At 42.0% G+C, this 20,952-nt stretch overlaps 1 protein-coding gene across 1 annotated transcript in view; it reads left to right on the top strand.

The window, feature by feature from the left end:
* Window positions 1-4,533: 4,533 nt before the first annotated feature.
* LOC131572702 (anoctamin-2-like) overlaps window positions 4,534-20,952 on the top strand; it is a 158,407-nt gene continuing 141,988 nt past the window's right edge. Inside the window, exons 1-3 of the mRNA XM_058825985.1 lie at window positions 4,534-4,593; window positions 8,563-8,741; window positions 11,522-11,929. Coding sequence (XP_058681968.1) covers window positions 4,575-4,593; window positions 8,563-8,741; window positions 11,522-11,929 — 606 coding nt within the window. The 5' untranslated portion in view covers window positions 4,534-4,574. The remainder of the gene's footprint in view (window positions 4,594-8,562; window positions 8,742-11,521; window positions 11,930-20,952) is intronic.

Here is a 20,952-nt window from a genome sequence, read left to right as displayed (position 1 = left end):
ACAACCAAATGTATTTCTGTGGTACATATACATGTTTCTCCTGAAGCTGAATGCAAAAGAAACTGTGTGTTGGGGACAGACTATGTAAATTCTGCTAGTCCTCAGGACTTGTGTACAGGATTAAGGACAGCTCTTACTTCAGCCCTTGTCCAGACCAACTTGAGGAGAAAGCTCAGTGTTTATCTCCCTTATTTCCATGTGCCTGAACTTCACCTGTTGCATTTGTTCCAAAAATTGGAATTAATTTAGAGGCAGAATTTGCAGTGGCAGGTTTAATTTAACTACTGCTGCAAGGCATATATTTACAAGGATTTAAATTCTACTTTCTCTAATTGGGCCATGGAACACAAAAGATTCTCCAGAGTGTTGTTGGTCCTGGGGGAATCTTGCGTCACTGAAGCAGTTTCATTGGGAAGTACTAATTTCTTAAAAATATGAGAGAGGGAGGACTGTTATTTCCATGTGTATTTTTGAAAGACAAGAATTATTCAAGCTTCATGTTTAACTAAAAATTTTAAAATAATGAATGGCATTATGACATGGTTAAATGGGCCAATGCATCTCCTCATATGCAAGGAAAGCTCCCTTTGGGAATGTCCTGGTTTAGGGCAAATTTGGGAGAGAACCTCCAAATGGAGTCCGCCCAGAAAAGCAAATCCAAGCAGCCCCTCCCCCCAACTGGATCGGGAAAAGAGATTTCCTAGGAGAGAAGTGGAAAAAAACTGTTTAACAGAAATTGAATAATATTAAACAATAAAACCTCTCACTGTTCGATGAAATGGCAAATCCAGGAAAAAGTCCTTTTCATGTGGTGTAGCTCAGCTTGCTCAGTCTCTTATCACTGGAAAGGCCCAAGCCCCGGTGGGCCACAGGCGTGAGCTCCCAGGGTTTGGCTGGGTTTTCAGTCCAGAGCAGGTTTGCACAGATCCAAGAAAAAAAAAGAACCAGGGAACTTCTCTGCCTCAGTGAGCTGAAACTAACTAAAAGCAAAGGAGAAAGCTCTGTCCTGCTGTCTGTCCGTGCTGCAGACAACACAGTCCAGGAGCAGGATGCGGGGAAGTGATGGTTTTTTTCAATACAAACTGCAGCTTCTTTTTCTCTCTCTTCGCTCTCAGAGCCAGTCTTACAGGTGCAGAACTTAATGTGTAACATAAACCAGGTGACTGGGGATACAAGCATCATAAAGTCACCCCAGGACAGGGAACAAACAAAAACTCCTTTGGTTTGAATGTAAAAGGTAAGTTGCATTCCTTTTTTAGAGAAACCAGGCAGAGACAGAGACAAAAAGTTCCAGGCTTGGGTTTAAAGGTGGTATTCACAAAGGTGATCTCACTTTTCAGTGGTCCAAAATGCTGTCAGTTCTCCAAACTGGCCAGCTATTGGCCTGATCTCAAGCAGAGAAGAAACTCCCAGCAGCCCCTCTCAGAGGAGTCACTTCTGTGGATATTTCCCACTTTTTTTCCTAAATGCCGAGCTACCACATGCCTGCTCCTTCTCTCTTGCCAGTCAGCTGTGGATTCAACACACCCTGAATTGTGAGCCCTTTTTGTTTTTATCATTATTTCAAGACATCCTTTATTGCTGCACAGAGTAGAAGTGCAGGCCTTCTATGCATCTCTGTGTCTTCTGCTATAGGGTACAATAACGCTGGAGAGAGAAACACAGTTTTAATTGGCACCAGCTGCACTTGCTGCAGTAGATTTGTCACCAGTTTACTTCCACCCTCACACCGGTTCCTTCCTGTAGCTGCCTCAAGATATTAAGCTTCCTGACAGATGGATTTGGGTCAGTCAACAGTTCATCTGAAGCTGAAGCTCAGCAATTCAGGAATCAGCAAATCAGGAATAGCAACCTGCAACATCAGAAGGGGCAGAGAGAAGGGACGGATTTGGAGAAAAAGGCAAATGTCATCCTCTTCCACTTACCATGGCTGGGATGTCCCTTTGTTTCATTCTGTGCCCTTACCCCGATTGACCCTTCTTAGCTTGTGAAAGCTGACAGGATTGCAGCCTAAGGCATTGTGGCTGCAGACAGGTCTTCTAATTAGATAATTGATTGTATGAGTCAGTGCAATGCAGCCCATGAGGAGAGCACTTACTGGCTTTACTTACAGCAGGGAGTTCTGGTGACTTCGGTGTGGTCTAGATGTTACTCAGGCCTGACTACTACCTGTGTATTCCAAGCCCCCATCATGAGCAAGGCCAGAAGGATCGTCCTTGACAATCCTGTTGTAGAAACAGACTGGCAGGAAAGAAAAAGCAGAAGGGAATGTTATACCATCTCCTTTCTCAGGCTGAAGAGATAAATACATTTTTGACTTTGACTCTCTGGCATGAGAATCAAACTTTTTCAGGCAGTCTGCCACAAAAGAACTGTCTGTCTTTTGCCTATGGACCCAGTGGGCTCAGACCTGTTCTGTGCAGGTTTCATTGCCTTTTACACAGGCAGATCCAATTGGTGCAATTCCAATACTTTTAGCAGCATTCCTCCCTGGCAGGAGTGAAGAGCACAGTCCTGCCTACAATCAAGTGTGCCAGCACATCACACAGTACTCTACATCTGACCGCTCCACTGGCATTCTCCAGCAGAAGCCAGGCTTTGAGGAATGTTGTTTCCCAAGTCATACATACTGTTTGTGAGCCTTGATGGGTTTGAACTACCTTGGTCTATAACTTTCCACCAATGATTAGGAGCACATCCCACTGTTTCAGAACACCAACTGGATCGTTGAGTATGTCACAGGATAGATTTACAGGAATGCTGAATGGATTTGGGGAGGAGTCTTATATAACTCTTTAATTATTCAAAGCATCTAATCTTTCTGCTAAATTTACAGACTTGCAAGAACCACTCCTCTACAGCAGGTGAAACACAATCGAGTATATTGGTATTATTTGTCACAACTCTGCATTATCAATTAACACCATACCCAGGTACCTCAGGAAAGATAGTGATGCCAAGATATGATTTTCTCAGTTGGAAAGTCTTAAAAATAGACTACTTCCATTCTAAGCAGCTGGAGATTGCTTCCTCTCATATTGCTGTGTATATTATTTATTACCTGACCTAAGTGTATTACCTGTAACACACCCATCCTTACAGCTTATAGAAGCTGGTAATTGAAACCTACGCAGCCAGAGCTATAAGTCCACAGGGACCCCAGCAGGACCTGGCTCTACATTCCTATACTGTTCCAGAATAAGCCAGGATTTGCCTTTCTGGTTTTCAGCTTAGTTGAAGCAGAAGAGATTGTGGATGGAAAATAGCAAAAGCTTTAGAAAGTTTTCATTTCTGTCTCCCTGAGATAGGTGTAAAAAGCGGGAGATTTGTTCCCTGTATAGGAAACAGATTAATTGTTTTTAAAACCTCTGAAAGATGTTCTGAGGGTAACATAAGATACTAGCAGGGTAAAAAAGTATTTGATATCTGTTGATATATTGGTCAGAAGATAAGAAATGCCAAAGTAGGGTCCAAGAAGAGTGGGGTGTTCTAATGAATTTAAAACCCCATGTAAATTTCTTAGTCTTTCTGGGAAAATTTTACATCACCCAGCCCAAATTTGGGACACAACAGCTGCACTGCTCCCTTTATGTATTCAGCATGCTTGATAGCACAACCAGGGTGCACCAGCACATCTCTTTGTGACAGAGACAATTTCTACCCTTGCCAACCATGACACAGTGTACTATCCTGATTCACAAGGTCATAGAACCACTGGACTTTATTCAAGCATTGAATTAATCCATTTTCCCCCATCACACTAGATAAACCACCATAGTATCATAAATAGGCTAAAAGAAGAAAAAGATTTGGGCTCAAATTAGTTACATCTCTCTCCAGTTATCATTAGCAAATGATAGCAAAAGTCCTTTCTCAAATAGCATTGGTCATCAACAACTTTTCTTCCCTATACATTACTTAAATTGCAAGGTGAAGGCTAAGCAGGATCCATCACCTGTTCTGATTAGACAGTTGATTACAAGATAAACTCCTGAATATTTCATGCAGGAATGACAGGGCATTCAGGCACTGAGGTAACTGGAGTACTTGAAACAGAGCCTTATAGAAAGCTTTCTACACTTACCTCCTACCTGGAAGCACTGTGAAGCTTTGTATATAGAAAGACACTCTTCCCCACAGAAACCACCTCCAAGACAACCTGATTCTTGAGTGCTGGTTCTTTGGACAGAACTGGCTCTGCTGTAGAGCCCTGGTTCTGCACTAGCCTTTTTCCTTCCTCTCCACTGCCTTCTGGGAAAAATATGCCTCTTATTACCTTGCTTCTTGTGGCATTACGGAACATGAAGACAAGGTGCTGAAGTTCCAGCAGAGAATTGCCACGGCCCCTCAGGTCATGGGAGCTTGGTCTCTCTCCCTCCATGACGGTAATCACTAAACCAGGTGGTCTCACTAATTAGCTTCAGTTTGTGGTTTGCTTAAAGCAGGATCAAGGCAGGATGGAAATAGCCGCTGGTGTTGTTCCTTCCTTAAGCCAGTGCAGAAGCAGATTGTGCACGGCATAGCCACATCCTATTTTAGTACTGACGCAACTTCCAGCCAAACCTCCAGGCAACATGGAAACACACGCGCCTGGTAAGTTTATTCTGTTTTATTCTTATTGCTGCCTATGAAATGGGATAGGCCAAAACGGGGTGGAGAACAAAGAAAGGAATACTTTGAAAGGACTTCTCTGTCTTCTTTTAGGACATTAAAAAAAGAGAAAAATCTGCAACCCAGTTACATACAGAGAGCTCAGAGATAAAGCATGCAGAGTTCATTTCTCCTGAAGCCTCAGAAGTGCAGCTGTGGGTCAGTGTTGTGATCCATATGGAAAAGACAATCACTAGACAAAGGCCTTGTGCTGGTCTTCTGCTGTTTCCACCTGCATTCGCCTTATTGCAGTGCAACTGTGGGTAGTGAGCAATATCCTTTTCCAGGAGAAAATGAGCAGTCCTGAGCTCTCAATTCCCATAAAAAAAGAAGCAAATCTGCCAGTGCATAAAACTTTTGTGCTGGAGTTCCCAATATACAAGTTTAGAATAACTTTCAGTGCTGATGTTGAGTCATTGTTCTTTTGCTGTCACAGTTAAAAGCTCTGTGGTTGTTTCCATGTTATCCTATTGCTTCTGCAGCTGTATCTCTGCTGTGAACTTCAAACTCCTTGTTTGAATAATAGGATAGAATTTGACCATGAAGTTTTAGCTGTCTGGTATTTCTCCCTTTTTAGTTCAAGAACTGTTTAGGTGTTTAGACCCCTGCTGCTTAACTGCTTCTATTAAAATCATCCCCATAACTAAACTCAGAATTGGATGGTTCTCTTTATAAAGAATATTTCTTCTCTAATTATATTCTGGAGGTGGGAAGGCAAAGGATATCTGTGTTATGTACAGCCAAATATAAAGGAATTCTTCAAAGATACTGAGTCCTGCCTAAGAGATTCTCCTGCTGGGTGTTGTGGAGGCTCAGAACATTTCAAACTGAGTGTTGGCATGAGGTTCAGAGAGGCAGATGCACCCAGGCTGTCTGGATTAGTCCAGCATTAGTCAGGATTTGTTGTTTGGCCCTTTCTACCTGCAGTCTGAGAGGTACTGTGTGAGCCCTGAACACACAGGCTGAAAATTAGGTGGCATTAGGGACAAGCTAAACAGCCTTGTCTGTCTAATTCCTGTATTCTTAAAAGGCACTGAAATGGTGGTTTTGAAGACACAGTGGAGGAAATCATGCTTTGCTGTAGTTGTGTTGAAGTTGGTGGAGATGTGCACATGAAGTAATTTTGGCATGAGCTGAGCTACTTCATCTATATTCAGAGCTGAGAAGTCATTATTTACTGAGAGCCTAAAGAGCACATGTATAACCATGCTGCATATTTTTGTGTATATATATTTATATCCTTTGACATAGATATGTTTGAGTAAAGCTACAAGGAAACAGTAAGTTCAAGTAGGTTTTTTTACATTCCTGTGTGGGGGTTGGAGTTTGCTAATCAATGTTCCTAAATTGCAGATGTTTTGAAAAGCCTTGCAGAGGAGCACCCTTCTAACTGTGGTGTCTTTCAGAAATGTAGATTCCTTCTGATATTTAACTGGAAAGAGGAGAAGATAAATGAAAACAGTTCCCTGTCTGTGCCCTGGATGACCAAACCACTTGCAGCGTATTCTGCAAGTAGCTGTGCTATGATCTGATCATCTGGACTACTCAGCTCAGTTAATTGGCTGTTACTCAGGATTTAATACAGAGCTCCTAATAAGGCAGACTTCTTTACTGACTCTTTTACAAGCAGTGTTGTCCTTTATCACACCCTCTCAGTCCTTCCACTTTTGGTAGTCTGCGCAACTTCTTCATGGTGGCACTTTGGACAAGGACCTGTGAGGTCAATTGCTGCACATGTGGCCAACCCTTAAGTTTGCAAAAAGCTGAGGCAAAGGAGTGCAGAGAGCTGAGTGAGTAGGTGGTGACTGGCTGTAAATTGGCACTGGAACTGGAGCTAGTCACTGATCTCTGTCCACACACACACATACCCCTTTTTTCTATCTTTGATACTGATTCCTCCAGAACACTTACAGAATGAGAACATGTAAGGCCAGATGTCATAAAGGCTTACAGGGTAGAGTGAGGTCAGGCTGCATCTGAAGCAGAAGCCCCTGAGGCACTGCTGTACCACAGGCAAGAGCTGTCAAACATGGAATGCATGCAAAATAAAACATTTTGTTTAAATTGGTCTAATTTGGGAAGATGAAAAGCTTTTGGGAGGAGTCTTCCAGATATGAATATGGCAACTGCAATTCCATCAAAAAACTTACTCTAATTGGGAGTCCCTGACTGCCTCACCAGTTTACCAGTGTTAATCTCAGGTTCGTGACATGGTTTCTGGAGGTTAGGAAGCATAATGGAAATGAAATCATGTTATTATAAATGAACAGCAGCTTTTTTCCTAGGCTAGTTAAAAGGACTGGAAAGAAAAAGAGGTCTTTAATTGACTGTGTAAAGGTCTTGTGAGATATCCCAGACTCAGTCTGAAAATACTGGCAAAACATTGTGTGTGGCCTTTGGGAATGAAACCTTTGCTTATTAATTATTTTCCTTGGAGTTTCCCTTGTGGCATCATTATGTGCTTCATTAAAGTGATCCAAGCACGTGTCTACCCAGGAGATCAGACAGGGAAGACTGGTGAGTCAATCTGTTGTAGTGTTCAAGTGCTGCTGAACCCTAATCTGGTATTGATAGGAGACATAAGAAAATTCATAACATTTAGGGGTCAGACCCCCTCCTCCAAGCATTTCCTTCTTTAGCATTCCACTGTCTCCTCTCTCAGAACGTGGTGGTGGGGAAGCATTTTCAGTCTGAGTATAGGGGATAGAAGAGGCTCAGCTAAATGAGGGGGAAACAAAATCTCCAGACTTTAGCAGTACACAATGGATGTGGTGACTCCCTGGATAGATGGGAGGTGTTATTTCTTCTTCCTGGAAAAAAATCCTGACTAGACAGAGGCAGTGATGCTTTGTCTCTGTAGTGGTGATGGTGCTGACCATGTGGGCAGATGTGTACAGGGTGTCTTCTCCTGGGTATAAAACACTAATGCTGGAAGTACCAAGAGATGGTTTCTCCCTCCCAGTAAGAGCTTCTCCAAGAGAACGAGAGTATGGATCAGTCAACCCCGTTTCAGCTGTGGCACCACTAGAGGGGGAAAGAGTATGAAACATTTCTCTGTCAAAACAGTTTCTGTATCCACTGGTTTTTATCAGCATTTTTCACTGTGCTACTGCCTGTATGGAACTGACCTGTTGGAGCAAGGAGGCCTCCAAGAGGATCAGCAGGATGGAGAAGCTCTGCTGTGAAGAAAGGCTGAGAGAATTGGGATTGTTCAGCCAGGAAAAGAAAAGGCTTTGGGGTGAGCTCATTGCGACCTTCCAGCACCTGAAGGGAGCCCACAGGAAAGGTGGAGAGAGACTCTTAACCTCAGGGTTAGGACAGAAAAAGAGGAATCACTTCACACTGACAGAGAGCAGGGTTAGATTGGAAATCTAGAAGAAATTCTTCTGTGTGAGGGTGGAGAGGCCCTGGTACAGATTACGCAGAAAATCTGTGGCTGCCCCATCCCTGGAAGTGCCTAGGGCCAGGCTGGGATCGGGCTGGGAGCAACCTGGGCTAGTGGAAAGTGTCCCTGCCCTTGTCACTGGGGATAGAACCGAGATGATCTTTCAGGTCTCTTCCAACCCAGGATATTTTTATGATTCTTTCTTGTGATGATTTCCGTCCTTTACAGACCTTCCATTTTTCTGCACTGTGACCGTGTAATCTGTCAAACACAAGAAATGCGGAGCATGTGTAGAAATTCCAGATATTAGCCCCTGAGACCAGAACATGTAGGTATAATCTAAGGTATACTTCATGAGGATTTCACATGTGTAAAGAGTACTTTATGAAGAATGACCATGATCCACAAGTTCGTACCTCTACCTGATGCCACTGGATCTGTTCACATCACTAGAAATGAATAGTCCCCATTCCATTAGGGAACCATCTGCATAAAACCTGCTTTGTGTATTTATCTCTCCTTCTCAGACTTTACTCTACCCTCCTCACACACAACTCTCAATGGACGGAACGCAGCAAAATCAGCAGAGGACTCTTTTTCAGCCTACAACAGCAAATATCTCACTGTTCCTCAGAACCGGACTTCCTGGCACAAAAGCGGGACCAGTGGAGCTCTTGAAGCATCAGTGGTGTCCTACAGAAGTTCTGTAAGTAGGATTTCATGTTCATTGACCTACCTTAAGTGCATTTGGGATTATGAAGAGGCTTGGAGCAAGGCGCACTCTCCTTTGTGTTGGTTAAATCAGAACAGGGAGAAGAATCTTTATGAGGGAAGTGATACCACAACCTCAGGTGGTTCATTTGTCTCTCTGTGTACAGCAAGAATTAATTTCTGCAGTAAACTCACCAAACTTTTCTTAAGTGCTTACTTTAGCCAAAATCCTTCAGTGCAGGAATGGAGGGGGTTGCTATTACCCCCAGTGGCAAAAAAGATCTGCAGGTTGATCACTAAATCGGGTGTGCCTGTGCCAGCCCTGAGCCAGCTGTGCCCAGGTGGGGCTGGATTGGATTGATTCCCATTGGAAGTGTGGTGTGGCTGTAGTCTTCAGAGTAGAGCTGTCATTACAGGAGGCACCTTTTGGGATGTATTTGTAGTGATATATTTGCTATCAGACCACTAGAACAAAATAGTTTTGAAATGCTGATCCTACCTTCCCATATTCTTATTCCTTGGTGTGACGGCTTCTTGTCTCGGAAACATTAAGAAGCAGTGAAAGCAGGACCTAAGCTGGTAATTTAAATCACTGTTTCTGACTTTTGCAGTGGCTGTGAGAGGGGAGGACAGAAAGATCTTGATAGGTCCTTCAGAGACGTTTTTGAAATTGCGACTTTTTTTTATTCCTCCCTAAAATGTTTTCTTGTGCCAGAATATCTCATGGTAAGGCAAGCAATGTACATTTAGGGGCAGGAAATGTCTTTAGTGAAATCTGTGGGAATTTTATTTTCTGTGAATTGGACACCCATAATTATGGGGATGGCACCTCGCTGTCAAGAGTGAAGAAGAGTCCACAGAGAGGGAGTCACTGCTGGCTCTCCTCATCCCTTGTGTAACTCCAGCAACCCCAAGTGTTGCTATGGTGCCATCTCAGGTGACTGGGATGTGGCAGGTGGCTCCACACAGTAACAAACAGGAAAACCTTGGAATGATTTTCATATTCTTCTTGTTCCCCCTCCTGCTTCTTGTTTCTGCTTCTTGTTTGTGCTTCTTGTTTCTGCCCACACTCTCCAGTAAGGGAGGAGAGGATGCTCAGAGCTCATTTTCTCTAGAGCCAGCTAATGCATTGCCTTGTGCCAGTGACCTGCTGCTGGTGACATCATTCCTTCTGCACTGTATAGCCTGAAACTCTCTGGGAGGGACACTAGAAATCTGCCACGGGTTTTTCCTCGCCAGGGCAGAGATGGATCCGGGAAGTTTGCATGGGCTGCCCGTGAGTATTATGTAAAAATGTATCCAATCAGGAAATGAGGAATTGCAATAAAATGCTGTTTCACAAGTAGTTTTATATTCTACCAGGACACAATGCTGTGTGTAATTTTGGATATGCCTAAAGGGACTGTATATATACTTTAGATGTGAAGGGTGTGGCAAGTGTGATGTGCAGAACAGACTATTTGGTGGTAGTTTTGTGAAAGGATGAAGGATGTATCATGCATGTAAACCCAAGATTTTTTTTTGTGACATGACAACTGAAAGCTACTTTGTGGAAAACAAAGTGAAGCAAAACAATGAAAAATAAGAGTGTGGTGGTGTTGATGAATATAATAAGATGCACATTTATAATAATACATTCGTAAATTTGTGTTGTGTTAACAAACAAGATAAATTCCATACAGCAAGTGGTTAACTTTGCATTCAGCACTACCAGCACACATAAGGAGGGGAGAAAAAGAGAGAAAGAAACCTTTGACTGGTACCTGTCAAGATTTTTGCTTGTACAGTCACCTATGGGAACCATAAATGTTTGGAATTGGGTTATAGGATGATTGCTTTGGATCAGGTTGACCCTTGCTTTTATCCCATCACTGGAGGACTGGTGTCATTCCAGTGAATAACGGTCTAGAGAGCTCTCTGAAGGGCTTTACACTGTAGCATTGTACTGGAAATGGTGGCTGGAAACAGTTTGGAAAACTCATGGGCTGCCTTAATGAGTGGGAAGTGCAAGTGAATGTGTCAGTGCCAGACTTCCACATGAAATGCTGCAGAATTCCCATCCAGGCTAGAGAGTGATGGCAGGATTACTGTAGGAGCTGCATCCCAGAAGGGTTCTGAGAGGGAGATGATGGAGCAGGGATGGTCTGAGAGGCTGACGGTGCAACGTGGGTGGTTTGAAGGATTTTAGCCACGGATTCCCTTTTGCAGTGTTACTGGTCAGTCACACAGTCTTTTCATATGTTAAAATACAAGCTAGCACTGCTAGCCATTCATGGGACACATCTAATCCCTGCTATTTTCCAAAGTGTTTCTGTCCAGTCCTGCCCTTCTGGACCTTAACCTGCATTAAAGATATTTCTGCTATTCTGGCTAAGATCGTTTCTTCCCTTCCGTCACCGTTTTTAGTTCCTTTCCCTGTCTGCTTTGCTCCACAGCACATGGCACATGGTCCGTAATGTAATCCTTATTCTCACTTCTCTGTACCCTTTCAGAATGTGGGTGTCCTCTCCCCTTGGTCTGTGCAAGTGCAGAATAGGGCGACAGAGTTGGGGTGTGCTTCTGTACTTGCCCTTCCCTAGGGATGCCATGTGTTGGGATAAACTGAACTATGTTTAGGTCAGAGGAGGAATGAAGTGAGACTGGTATGCAAAATAAATATTTGTAGGTCATACCTGGATTGTTCATGGCTTCCTGTGCTCATGTGGAGATAGACCCCCCCACCTACTTGGGCTTTTTGGCTTTCTTGTCTGTGTGACTCCTGTGTTTCTCTCCCAGATTATCAACAACTACCTGGAAGCGACCCAGGGAGGGGTGAGGGACAGGGCCTCCCCGAGTGGCCTGCACTTCAGGGACAGCAAGAGGAAGGTTGACTACGTCTTGGCCTACCACTACCGCAGACGCCTGGCCCAGCACGCCCCCAGCGCAGCCTCCCCGGAGCCGAGGCGTGGATCTGCCTCTGCAGCCCTGGTTTCGAACGGAGGCACCAGGAAGGGCCATGCTGAGCCCCAGCAGCAGCAGCAGGACGATGGCCAGTGTGCCCTGCGGGAGTGGCCGGGGCTGCCGGGCCTGGAGGTGGTGGAGCTCAGCCCGCTGGACGCCCTGGAGGAGGAGAGGCGGCTGCAGCGGGAGGAGTATGAACGCAACCTGCTGGAAGCAGGGCTGGAGCTCGAGAAAGACCCTGAGGTAAGAGGGGGAGACTTGCTCCTCATATGTGGCATTGGCTGTCCTGATGGATAATGGCCGCTTTGCATGCCCAAAATACAGTATGAAGGTAAGGTGTATGTGTTGCTTGGTCCTTTCTGCCTGGGAAAGACATGGTGGCTGCTGTTGTTTAATGTAGTGTTGAGTAGCAATATCAATCTTACTTCAGGTGAAAATGTATTTCTTTATCTAAGTTTTCTTATGGTATGTAGCAGACACACTTTTCTTACCAAAAAACCCCCAACAACTTGAACATTGCTAAAATGAAGAAAATATCACTTAAGCAATTTGCTGGAACACTGCTAAGACATTTCGTATTTCCTTGCAATATTTTCAGCGTGACTCTCAGCTTTCTTCTCAGCTGTATGTAAGTTTTGCGTCCTTTCTTCATTCCACCCTTGGAATGAGCAGCTCCGATTCTTTGACATGAGAAGATCCCAGCCTATAATGTTTTTTTTCTCCCGTGTGTGATGTTGGCTATGCTCATGTCAGCTGGGAGCTGTGGCTATTTCACTTGGCTGTTGCCACTCAGTCAGCTGGGCACAGGTCTTCCAAATCCATGTTGTTGCACTGAGCTCTATGCCCTCTCTTTCTGCCCCGTTGAAAGCCATGGATATTTATATCCAATGAAGGGAAATCCCTGCTGGGTTCTGGTTTTAGGTGTTCTGTTGTTCTTGACACCAAATTTGAGCGATTTAGGGCTCCATTTTGTACATGCTGAGAACTTATAGCTCATGTTGCTTCCAGTGCAACCAGTCAACACTTCCAAAATGTGGAGCAAATCACAGACTAAATCTGAAAATTTGAGACTCACTGGCTTGGCATAGTGTATGCATGTTAAATCACTGGCAGAGGTAGAAAGAAATATAAAAGTCTTTTGACTCTTAACATTTTCCTTGCTTAACTTTCTGAGTTGCAGGTGTCTCTGGGTTGTATTTCATTGCACAGCCTGGCTAAGGCACCCTTGCACTGAGCAAAAAAAAGTGATCTCAGATCCTGATTCTTTTATGCTGTGCACTGGGGTTATGGTTCAGTACATGACCATCTTACTGCTATGATTTTTACAACCAAATTGCATAAAACCCAGGAGAACAGCTGTTCTTTGGAGACCTCTTTCAGTTCTGAATTTTATCAGAACCCAAAAAGTCAAGCAGGAGATTTGGATTTGATTATTTGACTCATTACTTACCCTGAGTCCAGCTGGATACAAATTCTGTTTTGTCCTTCTTCCCAGTGATGACACATGTTCTTAATATATAAAGTGATAAATGATGTCATAAAGTGTTGATCAAAAAATCCCTTTTTGTCACAGTCTTCACTATGAAGAGAAAAAGGCTTTTTGTAAATGAACTGGGAAGTTCACAGGAAATTGTTGATCAGTTCTTTTATGGAAAAAATGAATTGATTTTGAAAATTACAAAAGAAAAAGTATTCCATCACTTCTGTGGGTGTACGGTGTCACTCCTGTTCCCCACTCCTCCTCCTGTCCTTCCCGAACACACAAGCTGTCTAATCAAAAGGGGAAAGTGTTTTCCCTTCCAGAATCTTCAGAGAAACTAGAAGAAACTGTAAGGACTATGCCTTATCCTTTTTCCTTCCTGCCCATGACCTGTGGCTTTTACTTCCTTTCTATTTTCTCACTTCACTGATTTTTTTTGTCTGTTAGTTAACTCCTGTTAGAACATGCTGAAGGTTCTGCCTGTTTTCATGCTCTGAACTTCATAGAAAATGCTGATTAGACACATGTGAAAGACACATGTCTGTCCTTATATGTGGATTAAAATTGTGTGTTGAGCTGATATGAGAAAAACTTCTGCTTTTAGTCTTGGGAAAAAAGATGTGTCTACAAATTCATCAAACTGAGGACAGCCTTAAAGCAGCATTTGTATTTTTCTATAGCACAGTGGACTTTCAACTACGTTTCCAGTGGATAATGCTGAACTGAATGTGTGGTGGTGTTTTTTTCGTTTGTTGTTGTTTGTTTCAGTGCTAATGTAAGAAATGGGTTTTTTTTCATATAATACTATTGGAAATTGAGATATATTCTCTAGTATATACTCTGGACCAGGTTTTAAGATAAGTCTGATCTGGCTGCAAAGGTAAATATTAGAGGGTTTCCACTTTCGGACCCTTGGTTTAGAGCAGCCCTTGGTTTCTCTGCCTCACATCATCTTCCTATGGTTTTGCAAGAAAATCCAGTAATTAAAAAATGATGGGATATCCTGAATCAAAGAATTGTGGAGTGGTTTGGGTCTACCAACCTCACAGCACATGGGGCTTCTTCTAGAAGCTGCTTTTGTAGGCTGAAACATTTTAGACATCAGGAGGTTAATCTCTAGGAACACAGGATAGAGTTCCAACAATTTAAAAATCTTTATTTTTACAGCTGTCATTTTTGGAAAAGTGTGAATTTCCACAATGTTAATGTTTGCGAACATGTGGCATTATTATGATTGTTATGTGTTTGATAACTAGGGATAAACACCTTTCTCACTTTTCTCACTATTTCTCAATATTCTCACTTATATTGTCAAATGTGTAAAAGAAGAGGACAAGAAAAAATAAAGGTGCAAGATTTATATGTGGAAGAAGGCATATTGCTGTTTTTGAATTTGTGGAAAATAGGCAAGACTATGGACTGTCTCCATTCACCCAGTTATTATCTGTGAATTGAGGAATTTTTGACTACATTTTCAACTTCCTAATAACTTTCTATCATTTGTTATTGCTGTCCTTCAGAAAAACTTTTATTTTGCTTAATACAATCTTCCTGTTTTGTTATTTTGTTTGTTTTCCTGTTTTTAAACTGAGATGATATTTTGCACATCCAAGAGAAAGTGCACAATGACAGTCTTGGGCATGAAGTTACCCAGGAAGGGTAATAAATACCATGGACATTGCAACAACTAGAACATGCAGTTCTAGTTGTTTTGGTTTTTTAAAAAAAATTCTTTACTTTTGTTGTTGCTTTGTTTTTATTTGTTTTTGTTATTTGTTCCTAGGAAAAATGATAATTGTATTTCACCTAATCTGAAACCAGTCATTCCCTTAAATTCGAATTTTACTGTTGCTTTAATAACTGCAAATGCAACATACACCATTTTCAATTAGTATTATCCATGGTAAGGCATAATAGATTCGGAATAAGAAGACACTGGAGATGTGCCTTGGCATTCTGACAAAACTGGATTGTTTTCAAGCACACTAGAAGTGAAATGTACTTTGCTAAGTAGCAATTGGGAGAGGAAATATTATTTCAAGTGAAAGATGATGACAAATCTAAACCAAAGTGTAAATTGTCCTTCAAGAAGCTTATCTAACCTCAATCTTTGAGCATTTGAAAAATGTCTCACTAAACTCCTTTGATTACATTACACATGAGGGGAAGGAAGTCCTTAAGGTCTTCAATGCTCGTGTTAATATTACATGATGATGGAGGTTATGATTGGCTTTTTCTGCTTGGTATTCCAAGGCATATTTTTTAATTTTTCTGGAGAAAATCCCATGTAAACTTAAAAACCCAACCAGCCAAACAAACCTCCCAACACGCCTCCAGCCTGACCCAAACAAAAGCTTAGTGAAACAGTAGATTTTATTTATGGGGTTAAAATGCAGTTTTGTTGCACTAAGGTGCTCCCAGTTTGTCAGTGGGGGAGGGCTTATCTCCTGTCAGCTGTCAAAGACAAAGTGTAGCCAAAATGATGTCAGGCATATTGCTTAATTCAGTAGTAATTAAAAGCCTGAAAAAAGAAGAAAAAGAAATACTTTTTTTTCCCAAATCTGTCAATGTGCTCTGTGGATACTCCCAGGAAAACATCTCATGCCCTTAGTACATTTGAGACACCTTGCAGGCACTCAGTGTGGACATTGCCTCAAAATCATTCATCCAACGTGCAGAGGACGGCTTAATAGTAGCTAACATTAATTTTGAAAGGATATGGAAATTTAACATGAGTCTTAGCCCTTTATCCTTGTTAATGAATGCCTCCTGAAGCCAATGAGAATACAGAGCAATGGAGCATTGGAAAAAGACTGAGGTCTTTTGTGCTCTAGGTCTTTGGACTTTGTATTTCAGTCTCTCAGCATTCAGAACAAGGCAATACTTCTCTGGAAAGCCAATTATTTAAATATTTGATGCATATTTTTCAGCAACTCTGGTTACAGAAGCATTAATTGTCTAAAACATGTTCTGCTCCTGTGTGTTACTTACATGGGGCTGAAATGTAATACACAGCTCTTACAGAATTAAAGTTGAACAGGCAAGGCAAGATTTTCAGTGGTAGTGGAGTGAATGTGGTGAAAATATTGGCAAGTTGATTAACTATTTAAGAGAAAATTATATCTCCACTTTAGACAGGATTTTGAAGTAGTCCCATAGGATTTAGGTGTGATTAAATCAGCAGTAAAATAATGATCTATAATAAAAGGTGGCTAAGCAGAATGGCTGCCTACTAATAATCCATATTATGAATCCTGGGTTTTCTTTAATGACTGTGTTGTGACTTGAATAGATGAATAGAATCACTCTGTGTATTTTAATTACCATCCAGACTCTTTGTGCTCAACTATGTACCTTAGTCAAAATGGCTTCCAAGAGATGTAGAGAAATTTGAAAAGATGTACAAAAATCATCTATGTTTTGTCAATAACATTTAAAAAGCTCTTGGGTAAGCAGTGGTAAATGTCAGCAATTGTCTGCAGATTGGGAAATAGAGTCATCCATATATTGAATTTTAGATGAAGGTAGAATAGGGTTGTATATGCTGGTGATATTTACAATGAGATTGGGCCAGAGGCATCCAAATTTTACATACTTTTTTTTTACATAATGCTGTTTCTAGCAGACTTGCCTGGTAGACATGGTCAGTAGCCTCTTAAATTTGTGTTTTAATTTCCCTGTGTCCTGTTCTAAGTTCTGTCACCTGCTGGGAAAACTGTTTCAATTCCTACAAACTGCCTGGCAGGTGAGAAGCACAGAGGGAATGGCTGTGGTACATCTCTGCTGAGGCTTGGCAGGGGGAGAACTGGACACTTGAAGGATAGGGCATGCACAGTAACAAAACCAGCTGCTTGGCCTGTTCACAGATGATTCCCTGAAAACGTATTTTAATTATCAGTGCTCTCGTTTGCAGCAGAAGTTTTGCTGTGTAAATTAAATCCCTGGGGCAGGCTGGAAGGGTGACACATGAGGCCCTGAGGGAAGTGATGCAGCCACAGTGCCTGCAGAGGAGGCCTGGAGGCTGAATCGTGATAATTTCTCCAAGGCATTTGGGCCAGTACAGCTTCATGAAAAGCAGCTTCATGAAAATACAGTAGTAAAAGATGAGATAGTTTGGGGAATTTGGCCCTGAGATTTGTTGCTTTTCTGAGCTATTAAATGACAGCGGTCAGGCTGCTGTTATTGGGGTGAGGCGCTGGGTGAGGACTGCCCCAGTTGCAATGCCTCATGCATCTTGACCTATTCTTTGTCACAGCAAAAAAAATCCTGAATTTCAGGGCTTCCTTTGTAGGGGAAAATGGGCCTTTCTTTGCTTTCCTGTCCCCAGGCCACTGCTTACTTTGTCTCTAGCAGCAAACAGCCCTGCAGGTATCTCCAGTGCCAAAGGAGTTCTCACTATTGAATTTCTGCTGGTTGGGTAATTGTTCTGTGATATCACTATTTTTTCAGAGGTATTGCTGGTTAGACATGAATTCACAACTCAAGAAAAATCCTTTGCCTAAATCAGAGTCACCGAGAATTCTGCTTTGGAGCAGGTGCAACATTGTAGATAAGTGTTCACTGTTTTCAATACGTTGCTTTTATACATATATACATTAATTTACGTACTGGTTTATGTTTTTGATATAAAGGATCTGAGCTAAGATACTCTCTCTCTTTCTCTCTTTCTCTCTTTTTCTTCTTTCTCTTTTGTAATTTTTTTTTCTGTCTGTTTGTCCCTTTGCCATAAGACAAATTAAAAGGCATTCCATAAGGTGTCATTCTGCCTTCTCAGATTCAGGAATGGATTCCAGCAGAGAAAAGGCTGGGGGTTATCTGACAGTGGAAAATAGTCCTTGCAGGATAGGACTGTCTTATGGGAAAAAACTCTCAACTGTTTGTGTGTATAGGGGGTGAGGGGGTGGAATTTGCTATCTTTGGCAGATCCAGGGAAAGGTAATGTAAATAATGACTCAGGGTTCTAGGATTCTTGCGTGTTTTGAGCTCTTCATGCTTTACTGATTACTCTAATGGCTCTGTGTGTCATTCTGCCCAAGTCTGAGTTACTATAATGTCATGTTGCTCATGACATTGTGCTCAGACAGACAAGCAATATTCTTCTAGGAAGCGAGATGCTGTAGGGAAGGAATGATCCCATGTAAGGAAGAAATGTCCCAAGACATTTTACATTGCTTACACTTTTGAATGTTATACTGCAATTGAGAGGGAGGCATTTTGGGGTGAAAACTGGATTCAAGATTTTCAACATGAACAGTGGAGGGGTCTGCTCAAGAAAAAACAAAGGGATTTCCCCTTAGTAATCAGAACACTCTCTTCAGGTCCAACTGTTTCTTAAATCCTTTACAGACCTAAGTTCTAGGTAGGGGTGAAGTTCCAACAACTCAGTGGTAGTTCCTGTGGATGAACACAGATTTATGGGGGCAAGCTGTCATAAAGGGAAAGATTTGTTAACTGTTCCACACACCTACATCCTGGAAAAAAATAAAAGGAAACCATGATGTGAAAGCCACAAATTGTAATCAGATTGTATTCAAAGTGTCTGGTCACTGCAAGATCTATTAACTCATAGAACAAGGCAAATCAGTCAAAACCATTTCATGGAGTTGCTTCCGTCATTCCAGTGGTTCCAGGTCAGCCATTATTTTGTCCTGAAAAGAACAACAAGGAAAAAAAGTATTAGCAGAGTAACATTGGGCTGCACAGTTCTCATTAGCATTAGTGAGAGTTTGATGGCTAAATCCCCATGCACAGCATGGAAAACCTACCCTTCTGGGTGGGTTCTCTCCTTGGTACACAGTGCTGATAAATATGTGCCCACTATTGAGCCTCTCTTGTGTATGTGCTCACAGTAACAGCCCAGAGAAAAAATCATGTTAGATCTTGATTTATGTAATATTGTACTGCATTCTATAAAATTCTGTAATTTCTGTGCAGTTATTCCAGGTCAGCATTAATGTAACAATGATTTCATCCCTGAAACTAAATGATTGGACAGAAAATTATTTCATTTGAACTGGTGCATGGTTTTTTATTTGTTGGTTTTTTGGGGGAGGCTGTTTTGGTTTGTTTGTATATGCTGATAATGAATATGTTTGCTTTAAGCTCTGCAATCTAGAAATTAATTAATAAATTCTCTACTAGCTCCTCCCTTCAATTCCTGGAATCTGTAATCATTTTAAAGCATTATAGAATCACTAAAATTATTGACACCCCATACACTGTACTTTTAAGGAAACCCTGGGGGTGAAGTTCAGTAGATGATCTTGGAATTTCATTAAGATGTTTCCTGGTAAAAGAAATAAAAGATATTTGGGACAGAATGAGCTACTTGTAGCTGGGGTGGGAAAATGACTGAACAGCTTTGTGGACTAATATTTCTCTCTTTTTTTGGAACAGCAACCTTTTCAGGGGAAGAAAAATATACCAATAGGAACATTTTCCTATGTAAATGTAGAGGCGACCATTGCTTTCCATAGGTTGGAGCCAACACAGTACTTTGGAAAAATATCAACATCCTTCTGTTCCAGGGGAGCCCAGTTGCATTTCCCTTAGTCATGTCCCAATTCAGACATGGGGAATTTCTCTCCAGTCTTTGTCTATGTGTTCACTAAGCTCAGTTGTGGTTTACCTGGAGTAATTTAGTAATATGAAGAAAAATTAACATTTCAGAGATATAGAATATATATATTCAAAATCCTGCAAAGACTTAAGCAGAATTCCATGCTGACATCTCCAAAGTGTTAGTTCAAACTACTGTAATTTTTCCTTAATCCCCTCAAAATGGGGAAGGATATTGCTGCCCATCCTATACTTAGGACTTTTCCTCAAGTCACTCAAAGTCCTAAGTCTGCTCCTACTGAAACTGGTTACAGGGTGTGAAGGATAACTTGAGTTTCCTAATGCTTTGAAAGTTTCAACTCCATGCATGTCCTGTAAGTCACAGGGTTTTCAAGTTTTAGTTTTGCTGGATTAAGTGTCATTGTTTCTATCCCTTGCTTGCCTCATTGCTATTATCCTCACCCATTTATAAGTTAGCCTGTCTAGGAAACCTCTGGTGTTCTTGCTCTTTTTCCAACTTTCATATTCCATGCTTCATTTTGCAGGCTTTGACTGATCATTCCTTGCTTGCCTCTGAGGATGTGCAAATGTTCAGCTGTCACTGAACCCTGTTAGGTCATCAAGACAAAAGTAATGTCCTGAAGACCATGTTGCTAAGGAAGGTCACTGGAAGGTTCTTCCACCTTTTCAGTGGGCATACTCTGGTTAGTGGGACCTAGGAAATTTCATACCATGCTTTTTGTTAAATTAGGGGTACTTTCAGGCTTTTGCAGTGCAGTCAACCCACTGTGGTGCCTCCCAGCCCTGGCAAGCCTCCCTGCTTGTTACAGGTCCCTGTGAGTTCACTGGATAATGTTTACTCTCTGATTGCAGTGGCACTGCTCAGCTTTCACAGATTGGTGAGTGGTGCCTGCTTCATCTCACCAGTGCTTGACCTGCTCACCTGCCTCTGGCCTCTGTATATTCCCCTCTGTCCCTTCATACCAGACTGCAGGGCTGCTTGCCTGGCCACCACAAGGTGCTCCATTTCTGTCCACGATGTTCTTTCTCCATATCCTAGATCCTGTTCTGACTACTTTGTTTTTTTTTTAAAAGACCCCTCTGCTGTTCATGTTTCAACTCTTGGAAATCTTTCCAGTCCTTGGTGTCACTGTATCTTTCTTTGGTTGGTGCGAGGTCAGCCCTTCACCCTTCCCTGCTGCCCATCAGCTGCCCTCACTCACAGGCC

Source organism: Poecile atricapillus, chromosome Z (genome assembly GCF_030490865.1).
Source record: "Poecile atricapillus isolate bPoeAtr1 chromosome Z, bPoeAtr1.hap1, whole genome shotgun sequence".
Classification (NCBI taxonomy): domain Eukaryota; kingdom Metazoa; phylum Chordata; class Aves; order Passeriformes; family Paridae; genus Poecile; species Poecile atricapillus.
This window is presented reverse-complemented; position numbering and strand designations above follow the sequence as displayed.